This window comes from Mesitornis unicolor, unplaced genomic scaffold (assembly GCF_000695765.1).
Source record: "Mesitornis unicolor isolate BGI_N332 unplaced genomic scaffold, ASM69576v1 scaffold29187, whole genome shotgun sequence".
NCBI classification, from domain to species: domain Eukaryota; kingdom Metazoa; phylum Chordata; class Aves; order Mesitornithiformes; family Mesitornithidae; genus Mesitornis; species Mesitornis unicolor.
The window spans coordinates 2,068-13,444 of record NW_010194806.1 but is presented as its reverse complement, the minus strand read 5'-3'; the positions used below and the strand labels follow the sequence as shown (position 1 = coordinate 13,444).

Here is an 11,377-nt window from a genome sequence, read left to right as displayed (position 1 = left end):
TTACATGTTTGGATATTTTATCTCTGAAGAATGGAGTATAGCAGCAGGAACTTAAATATAATAAGAACTATCAACAATAAATACAAGAAATTAGTGCAAAGATTGCAATAGAAGGATTCTTGGGTACAATGAGAATATAAAGAGAAATTCTAATTTGTACAAAAACCATCCCAACTCTGTATACAATCTTGTCTATAAATACAACCACACAAGATGAAATGCTTATTTGCAAATAATAGTTATTAAAAAGTGTGCTTTATTGGGTTTTTCACTCGTTCTCTTGGCAGGTGTAGTTTGCAGGAAGTCTGTAAAGACAAATTTCCAAAATTAGATATTTTTATCTCCTCCAGAAGTTGTTTTAAATACAACACACAACAGATGCAATACATACTTGATTTCCACATAAATCATTGTTAGAACACTAAGCACTGTTACAAATCCATATGGAGTTAGCAATTTTAAGTGTGTGACAATGAGGTAAATTGTAAAAAAAAAAAAAAAAAAAAAAAGATACATTTACCACAAATATTACAACAGCAGTTTACCTATAGCGGAGCATGAAATTGGCTGTGCATTGCTATTGCCTGTTGAAGTTTTTCCTCTTTGGCTCGTCTACAGTGGCAGAGCTACAAAACAAGGCACAGAAAAGTGAATTCTAAATGCATTTTTTTATAATGCGTACTACAGTTTCTCTTTGATGATTTAGCTACTTTGCAGGCTCTTCAAAAAAGGAAAAACCTGTGAACCACCTTCCTTCCAAGCTTCAGACTGAACAATTGCCTGTATTGATAACATTATTCTATATACAACTGCTTACAAGAGAATTGTTTCCTATGTTATGAAATGCATTTAATTGGGCATCTTTACAGAAAGGTAGACTACCTGTTAAGTTAGTTGCCACAGCATGAGCAAGAACAGTGGTTTTTGAACCTCAGTTACTTATTTGGCGATAGCCATCAACAGAATTAGTCTAAGAAGTTTAATAAATTAAAAATTAAGGCTGCTTAATAAAACACATAATTCTATGTCAAATTACCAAATTTAAAATTGTCTGTGTGGGTATCTTCCCTGTATCTTTATAGGACAGTGGCACAAAAATATCTGTACGAATGCAGGACTCGGGTCTAATGCAGGAGACCTTTGCACTCCTGCCTTAAAAATATGTGCCTTCAGAATGCAGATTATGTTCTAAACGGACTGGGGCCACTTAGGGATATATTTTTCTTTTGTTGGAGCTTACTAAAGCACTGCTCTGTATCACAGGACTGCTAAAAGTCTTAAACTTATTCACCATGTGTTGTGTATCTCTCAGATTAGAATGACTTGTATATTCCATACCGTTCTCTTTTCCATGAAACTGCTAAGAAAGTCATCTATTTCTGTTTTGCCTTCCAAGAAGTCTTCTGCGATAGTGTCAGATTCCTCTTCAGCTTCATGAGCAGCTACTTTAAGTCTGGCTTGCAGAGCACTTGGACTGCAACTCTAGGAAAATAAAACCTGCTATGTAATATTAAACTGTCCATCAAAACCTATATTTCCAAGAATAAAGATAAATGACTATATAAATATGGGATATGTTAATAGAGCATTATTATTACATAAAAGCCTAAGTGACCAGATAAAGCTTAATCTCCAAGAAACAGCACAGCTTGTTAAACTAGAAAGGATTCAATGTGTGTAGCTAGTTTAGGTCTTGATTCACAATCCTTCTCATAAATGTATAAAGCTTTTGAACTTCTACGCTACGCTGTAGAAAGCGTCAAACTTGGAAATCTGACAGGTTCCTGAGTGCATGATTTCTGAGTAGAACTAGCATTTCAAGTGTCTTCAATAAATAGGGTCTACTTTTGAAACTCAGTAGGAACTTGAGAATTATAAAAAGGTAACTGTCCAGCTTTTAAATACCCTTGAAATGACTGTAGGGAGGAAGACAGGAGAGGAAAAAACACCTACTCAAGAAGCAGATGGGCTGCTAATCTAAATCAGTATACTTATTCTTCTGTTCATATAAACCTCAAACCTTATTTCTGTTTATTGCACATAATTTCATTCATTTTCTCTATTATGTTTGGGGAGTTAATCAGAACGTGATTGACATCTTCAGTAGAACTCTGAACAGACACAGAACTGCAAAATCAAGCTATTTATAGATTTTAGATGCTTGGATTACCCTTCATCTACCCCATGAAAAATATTTTACTGACATACTGTAAAACTGTAACGTAATCAAAAAATTCCTGCTAAATTCATCTTGTGCAAAATAAGGAGAGTTTGCCCTACTAAAAGATGACTAAAATTCACCCACAGTACAAGTAAAAATAATTGTCTGGAACTTTGAAGGAGAGCTAACAGGAAATACCAGACAGTGCACAGTGAACATCAATTTATGAAGATACAGCATATGTCAAAAACCAGCACAAAAATCCAGCTGCAACTCCCCAGCTCTCAGCCTCCTAACCATCATCAAAGCAAAGCAGCAAATCTAACTTAGAAAAAAAGAAAAGGTAATATAGCAGTGGGGTATTACATCCTGTTCTTAAGTGGTTTCTTACAGAAACAGGAAGTTTCTCAATGCCAAATACCGCTGCCCACTCTAAAGCTTAACTTATGTCACACAGAAAGAAGGCATCAGGAGTCAGAATATTCTGATTTTCAAGTGAGGAAACAATTAATTTAGATCACTAACGAAGTAATTCAGTTTGCTGTGACATAACTTTTTGCTTGCTATTTAGTATTTTGTTACTTTGAGCATTTTGAGATTCAAGTACTCTGTATGTTATTTTGATGAACTGTTGTACTCTCAGGTGAAGTGTCTTGCAAATACTGAAGACTGCAGTGCAGAAATCGTTTTATGTTTTAATGCATATCCCTAGTAAACATATTAAGAAATTATTCTCCTTCCCCAAATTGCTTTCTGAAGTAATGACTTTACCCTATTTGCACTTTAGAATGTGCAAAGTTTGACAGCATATATAAACATGTTGCCCAAAGTAAGCATAGACAGTGAATCACAGAATTTAAGTTTCTAAACCAATGGATTTTCATCTGGTTTTACAAGCTCATTATGTTAAATGGGTACCATTAATTAAACAAGTCGTCTTTAAAAATCATTCTATTCTTAAAACTGGTTTGACCTAGGATTGTACTTAAGAACAGCTCATCACACTCCCTTCCAACTTTGCTTCTGTTGTAGCGTTAAAACAAAAACCAACCAAGCAAACAAAGAAAAAAACACAAACAAAAAAGCCCCGTAAAACAGTAGTGCAATGGTAACACTGTTTTGCTTTCAAACTGTTTGGTACTTTATCCCATTTTATTTCATAATTGATGTGAATCTATTTCATATAAAATTAAGTGTTTAACCAAAACAATACTCTTTATTGATTTAAGATATAAATCAAAACTTCAGTTTTACTGAAGTATTCTTAAAGGGTAATATGATATAGAGATTATACCTCACTAAGTTCATGCTGTCTTTGCATCTTCTTTTCAAAGGCTGCTTTCAGCTGTGTCAGTTGCTCATACTGGAAGGAAAAAGAAAAAGAATGCTTTCCCCCTGAAATAACCAGAATATTACAACTAATATTTCTGAAAAAGATTTTACTGTTCACTTACTTTATCCAACACCATCTGTCTTTTTGCCTCGAGACTCGGCTCTAGCAACAAGTTTTTTTCTGTAAAATAAAGTCACTATTACTACTTTTTTTTAAAGGATTCAGATGGCAGAACAGTCACAGGTACTAATGTTTTGACATCTTACTTGCCAGCTCTTCAATGTTTTTCACTAACTCATCTCTGTCAGTAATGACTTGCTTCAGTTGTGGTAGAGTCACAAATTGTTCCAGTAACACTTCCTCTTGCTCGTTCATATTGGTCAGCTGTGATATGCTATATTCAAACAGAAAGCAAACAGATTTAAAGCTAACAGCAAACATTATGTATAGAGCTACTAATTTCTGCCAGAAGTCAAAAGTCTGAGGCATTTATTGGGACTTTACAAACACATGACACTTGATGACAACTTCCCCCCCGTTTCTCCTGGATTATGGGCTCTACTATCTGCAGCAGTGAGCTTAAAAACCAGTGTGTTAAAAAGTACCTCTTTTTTCAAACTTCACTTCCTATAAAGAATTTTTTAATGCTACTCTAGTGGGTTGACCTTGGTCAGCTACCAGATGCTCACCCAGCTGCACCCTCAGTCACTCTCCTCAACACGATACAGGAGAAAAGCTTGTGGGTTGAGATAAAGACAGGAAGATCACTTACCAATTATGATGACACTTAACTTGGGAAAAAATAATTTAATTTATTGCCAATTATAGCAAGAGTTGAATAGTGAGGAAAAAAAAAGACAAAAACTAAAACATCTCACTCCCTTTTTCCCCAGGCTCAACTTCACTCCTTCATTCCCAGTATCTACCTCCCCCTGCCTGAAGCAGCACAAGCGCGGGGAACTGCATGAGTTGCAGTCAGTCTGTAACAGTTTGTCGCTGCTGCTCCTTCCTCCTCACATTCCTCTCTTGCTTCTGCATGGGTCCCTCTCCACAGGCTGCAGTTCCTGGCAGAAGAGCCTGCTCTAGTGTGGGCTCTCCATGACTGCAGTTCCCTTCAGGGTGTATCTGCCTGCTCCAATGTGGGGTCCTCCATGGCCTATGGCGTGGCTATCTGCTCCAGCATAGTTCTCTCCATGGGCTACAGGGAAATACCTTATGCTACTGTGGTCTTTTTCAAATCTTCCATCAGCTGCAGATGAGTATCTGCTCTGGCACTTGCAGGACCTCTTCCCCCTTCTTTGACCTTGGTGTTTGCAGGATACTCACACTTTTCCACCCCTCTCCTCATTCCTCATTGCCTCTGCAGCATGTGCTCTTTTTAAAACGTGTTTTCATAGAAGCACCACCCACCTCACTGATCACTCGGCTGTCCTGCAGCGACTCTGCTGTCAAGCCAGCTGTGCCTGGCACGGGGAACGGCCCTAGCCCCTTCTCACAAAGGTCACCCTTGCAGCCCTCCAGCTACCAACACCTTGCCACCTACATACAATAGAGCTACTCGGAGCAGCTGCGATACTGTCTGTGATTTAAGTCAACTACCACCAGAAGAATCATGGAACTTTAATCCAGACTTCTTGGAAAGTCCAAACTTGATTACAGTGTTTTTTTTAAACAAACAAATTACACTTGCCCCCATATCTCCTAACTTTCTGATACATAATAAGGATGCTGCTAGAACTCACAGCTGATTCAGCTAACTTAAACAAGCTCTTAGGAAGGTGTCAAAGGAAACAGACAAAACCAGAAGTCCTTCTTGCCAAAGGCCTTTTCTTTTTTGAAAAGACAGAAGTGTTCAGTCACTAAGCTAGGATGCCACCGTAAAGATGTGAGATCAGAAAGAAACCAATCTCCTAACCAATCTCTTTCAGAATTAATAGCTAATTTGTAATCTATTAAATCCCAGATAACCAATTTAAGAGGCTGTCTCATTCGATCTAAGCAAATTTCAGGGAACAATAACTAATACAATTTTTTTAAAAACTGTGACAAGATACACTTTTGATGAAAATATTTGTGTAATACGTGTACACAGTATTTAGATGCGGAAGTGATTTTCACTGGGACAGCTGGCATTTTTTACCACCTGGATTTATCTAACCCAACCTCTGTGCACATCTTGAGCTGCTCATGAAGTTGTCCATTGTTTACCCTGCACTACAGTCCTTTTGAATTAAAGAGAATGTAATTTGTGAAGCAGTCTCAAGTCCATTTCCATGTCCCCTTTCCTCCTTCAAGAGTTACGCTCATTTTTTAATAGAAATTAAGTCCCTAGCAAGGCCCCAGAAGACAGCAGAACACTGATGGTTAGGAAAAGTAAAAATAAATGCTCTTTTTCCTGATGTTGAATCCTGAAGTATTGTTTCTGCTGAGAAAACCCTGAACAAGCAGCATATCCAAATACAAGGCTGGCTTACTTTCTGACTCTACAATTTTGGTAAGTGGTAGTTCTCTTATTTGTAATTTCTACAGAAACCTTTCAGTGATGTATACAAACTTTTGACAAAAATCAGATACAGACTGTTACTGCTGTAACTGCCTTCTAATGACTGTGGATGGTTTTGCTACCTTCTGAAAATTTACCTTAGCTCTGAGAGTTCTGGAAATGTGTCAGGAACATCAGGCATCTTGTACGTAAATCCATTCTGCCCAACCTAAATGGAAGTTTAAAAATGCTTAGTAGCTTTTTGAAAAGCAATTTCTTGATATTTAACCTGATTAATCCACAACTGGACATTAATATTTGCCAGCAATAAGGACAGTAGGAAAAGCAGTTAGAAGCAGTAGCACTAGTCTCTGAATAGAAGATGTCTCAACTCAACCATGGCAATAAAGTACTTAGGGATGTTTGGGGTGGCATTTCATAAAAAGTGCGTCAATTTTGGAGGAAAATAATTCTGTTTTGTTATATCCTCCATCGGACAACAGCTGGATGACTCAGAAAACACACAGGAGGAGTATAACTCAGGGAAGTGAGAACAGAGAAAGAGATTGCAATTTTGATCTCTTTCATATGTTTTTTAAAGCTATAATCCCTGAGGAAAAAAGTTTTTAGACAAAATAAAAAAAAGTCTGTCTTCATAGAATTTAGAAATTTTAAATTCCACAGAGCCAGACAAGTATCTTCCAAGATTAAGAAAGCTTTTGTTTCTGAAGACAAGATTTGATGAAAGACTAAACATTCATATCAAAAGTTTTTGGAGGATGTTCAAAAAGATCCTTCCAGAGTGCATCAGTGAGAGGATCTTTGTGAGTACACACATACAAGATCTGTGAAAAGAAACTATTTATAAAGCATGAAAACGAGCAATAAATACTGTACACTATACGTAAGGCTTGAGATGGCACATCATTCTTACCTGATAGGTTCTGGGCAGGAAATCCTTTAGAGAGAAAAGGATCTCATTTGCTGTGGCTGGAGAAACAGTCACAGCTGCACTATCGGGGAACGCAGCTCAAGAAAGAAAGTATATGCAAAGGTATTGAGCATAACACTAGTTTCACTGAAACTCAGAAAGACAAACTTGTTGCTCTGACTTCGAATTTGTTCTAAAAAACTTTTCATCAAAGCCAGAATGACAGTTTCCTTTCCCTAGCATCAGCAAAACAGTGAAGTGCAGTCACTCAGACTGCTCCCTTGAGCTTTGTGGCAGTCCACCTGTGTGCCCTTGAGTGAACTTATTCCCAGCATCCCATAGCTTAAGCAGCAAAACTCAGTGCACAAACCTGAAGCACTGTTTCTGCTGTCGGAACAGGTAGTGGCAAATCAGCAATCAAGCCATAAGAGGGAGCAGCAGGCTTGTCTGTACTGTAACTTGAAGGAACTGATTCAGCAACTGGGACGGCTGCCATTGTTCGATTTGTTTCTTGAGGTGGGTATGGAGGAAGAAATGGAAACCCCTGAGAAGCAAAAGGAGGCATTCCAGCTGGTTTGTTGAAAAGGCTAAAAACAAACAAAAAACCACAACCATGAGCAAACAACTGCTTACAGCACATGTCTTATCATCTGAATTCTAATTACTAGACCACATACAAGGCATAAGATTGAATTTTTATATGATCATAAAACTGCATCTTCTGTTCTCAGTTACTTTCAATATAGTAAGTCTTACTTTATGTCTTATACTGCAACATAATATACAACTCCATTAAACTATATTCTTGTAGGGCAGCCAAATACACACTCACACTCTTAATTATAAGAAAACAACTTAGCAAAAATTTATGAGAGCATAACTTTAAATAGTTTCCATCTAAAAGTCCTGGGAAATGCATCTGTAGAGTACTTCAGTTCTTTTTTACAGTATAGCATTTAACAGCTTAGGGAACACACGCTTCTAGGTAACATGATTTTTTTTTAAATTCACAACTGCAGCTGCATCTAAACCCAGTGTCATTGTCAGTCACAAGAATCACAGTTGTACTCATAGAGCTATAATGTCTCAGACCATGTTTAATGCAATTATTTAAATTGCACAATTTCTGTTCCACAGTTGTGCAACAAAAGCTGCCTCTAAGCCTGGGAGATTATGAACAGAATATTCACTACTGCTAAGATAACGATCTATAGCAAAATCAAGATTTCATCTAATAATGTAAACATTTATTCTTTTTCAAAAAAACAGAAGCACAAAAAGGTTCATCAGCATGTTGATACAGTACATCCAATGACATCTAGTGTTTCTTCTCTAAACAATCACGCTATCAAACACGCACACAGAATTGTGCAAGGCAGGGAATCTGTGTCTCCTAATATATCCACTACATTATTCCTGTTCCTACCTCTCTGATACTTGGTTTCATCTCTTTTTTAAAAAATGTAAGTTAAAACACAAAGTTCCATTCATCATGCTCATAGATACTTACTATGGAAATGATGTTGAGCTTGGAGCCAGAACTGGAGGATTCTTCCAAAACTCGTCCAGTAAACTTTGTATAATTTTTCCAAGATCTGAGTGCATTGTAAACTGGTAAAAACAAAACCCAATCCAGAACAAAAATTATGCCTGGAATTCAACAGTTCCAAAATGTGCTGAAATTGACTGCTTATTATACCTACACAGCAACACTGGAAGCTACTTCAGAGACAAATCTACTGTAAACTGTGTATACATAAGCTCCAAATAAAGTGATAAAGCCACCCAGAAGTGAACAGAAACTAAGTCTTTTGTATATTCCATTATCAATGGAGAATCAATCAAGTACATTTCTGATGACCAGCCAAAAAACCCTACCTTAGTTACCAAGTTACATTTGGGAAAACAAGGAAAGGAAAGAAAAAGACCAACCCTGTAAAAAAAACAGTAATTGCACTCTGAAAATGTCATAACCTCCCCCATCCAAAAAACTACCACATCCTTGTTGGCAAAGAACAAACAAACAAACACCAAACCAAACCAAAATCCAACATATTAAAATCCCAAATATTAGAGCTAAAACCTTGACATCTTTCTAATAGGATTAAGAGCTATGTTACAAAACGTTCTTAAAGCATCCTTCTCCCTTATCTGGAATACACTGTACAGAAACAAGAACTGTGCTAATGGTACTAAAAAGAAAAGTGACAAGAACTTTCTAAGCCATCGTAACTTAGAATAGTTTTAGATACATGGAATACTCAACTCAGTAATGGCAATAGTAAAAGAATAAATAGTAGTATACTGAATACTACTGAATTTTTGTTTTCAGACCCCTAAAAATACATTTTAAGAAGGATTAGGATCTGTAACTAGTATTTTTTACCAGAAGTATTAGCAATAATCTAGTGTGACATGTATTAAAATCGCTATTAACAGTAGATATATGTGAAGCTACAAATTATACATACATTACTTATCAACGGACTGGTCACATACACTCCCTGCTTGTCCATTAAATGATGTCTCACAGGTGGGAAAACACTGATGACTGGTTTTTCCTGAGGAAACTGAGGTGGAAGCAAGCTGCAAATACAAGGATAATCATTACTATAGCTACATCCCATGGCAAAGTTTTCATAAGAAGGCTTCTTATGCAAAGAAAAAGTACTGTTTATTACATAAACTTACTTTTCTACAAGAAGAGTTATGGAGAAATACGGAGTGAATGAAGCACACAAAAGGACTGCAGTTACAAAATCAGAAGTCAGACAGATTAGAATACCAGATTTCCATGGAACTGAAGAGAACATATACTGGGCAAAACTGGAGTATAACAATGAAGCATAATATCCACAAACAAAGAAGAAGCTGCAGGATAATGAGTATATTTTCTAATACAAATGCTACTACTAAAAAGACAATGCAGTATAACCTGCAGAAGTATCAGGTGAGTTATCAGGCCAAAGTAATACAAAACTTGTGAACAGAATACCATCAATATATGCCAGAGCAAAAGCACCTCCCAAAGTAAATTCACAGGAAAGGTTACAATAAATCACTTAAGTTATGATCCAGAAGCTTCACTGGAGTAAAAGTTAGGAGCTACAGCAGGTTATTAAACCAATAATTAAGTTCATTTTGAGTCATAAGGAATTCAAAGTCATCAGAAACTCTCAAGCATTTTTTTCTACTTACCTTAAACTAAAACTACACAGGTATCTTAGGAGCTGAGCACAGCAAAATATAATTTTGCTTTCAGCTGAACATCAGCATCTTGTACAGAACTAGTTTCACTCATACCTCTACAACTACTAATGCAAATCCAAGTTATAGTTCCTGAAGTTAGTTACGAGATGGGAGCCATTTATGCTCTATCACTAATTTTTTTTGAGAACTGTTTTAATTTTCAAAATGTGCATAGAGATATCTCACTCTACTTACATGTTAATATTAATTGTCAAGTTGTTTACAGTGAATGGCAGTCGATATTCCACATCTTTCTGAATTTCTGCAATGCTGTAAAAGAAGAAATTGTTAGCATCTAATTCACAGTCAAAATAACAGCCTAAATTATAAGATACAGGACCTCAGACCTTCATATTTAGTTGAGTTTTAAAAAGCCCTGTAAGAATAAAATTGAAAATGCTGTAGTAAGTTAGTATGCTTCAAAATGCTATATTAAGATTAAACCAAAAAAATAGTAATTTAACTTTTAAACCTCATACATGATCACAAGCAATGGAAATACAGTAGGAGAAACTGTGCTACTCACTGATCTGACAACAATATCAAGTTATTTTTCTCCACTTACTGACTTAAGACATCACATCAGTGATTTTCTTTATATACGGAATTTTATCTGATAAAACATTTACTTTGTGAAGGCATTACACTTGGTTCACAAGTAAGTATTGCTCTGCAACACTGCCTACAGTTCAATATTTAGAACATACATAACACTAGGCCTTCTTCCTTAATGGATTAGCTTAATAGGAGTTTTTTCCACATGCAACAAGTTCTATGCACTTGCACAGATATTTTCAAGAATTATCTGGAGAAGAACTACTTGCAAGAATGTAAAGCTCTGTAATCCAGTAACACTCAAGACTCAGACTTGAAAGCACCAAATGAAGAAACATGTATCTTAGGAAATCTGGTAAGACTGAATCCAAAATTGCTTCTCCTGTAACAGGTAAGTTACTGAGAAAAATCTTTAAATCAGCTGCATTAATAGGAACTTGATTTCAATATTCAAAGCACTCTACAATCTCTATGCACAGCAAGACTGTTTTGAAAGACTGAGGAGAATGTGGAAGAGGAGAAGACTTAACTGAGCAGCAGAATTTCCAGAAAAAATGAGCATACCTAAGCTGGGACTTGGAGAGAAAGGAGGGCAGAAATTTAGCTTCATTTTATAACACCCCAAACGCCAATCAAAACAAATTTAAAAACCAGACCGATTCCTCA

General features: G+C 36.4%; 1 protein-coding gene across 1 annotated transcript; it reads right to left on the bottom strand.

Annotated features, from left to right (window-relative positions):
• Window positions 1-11,010, bottom strand: VPS37A (vacuolar protein sorting 37 homolog A (S. cerevisiae); the record flags this gene model as incomplete). The annotated part of the gene is made up of 12 exons (XM_010187931.1): window positions 1-305; window positions 546-626; window positions 1,339-1,482; window positions 3,456-3,524; window positions 3,616-3,674; window positions 3,761-3,888; window positions 6,135-6,205; window positions 7,278-7,494; window positions 8,418-8,518; window positions 9,379-9,493; window positions 10,352-10,426; window positions 10,977-11,010. Coding segments are annotated over 11 exons (1,094 nt in total), but the record flags the coding sequence as incomplete, so codon positions are not given.
• Between the last annotated feature and the right edge of the window lie 367 nt (window positions 11,011-11,377).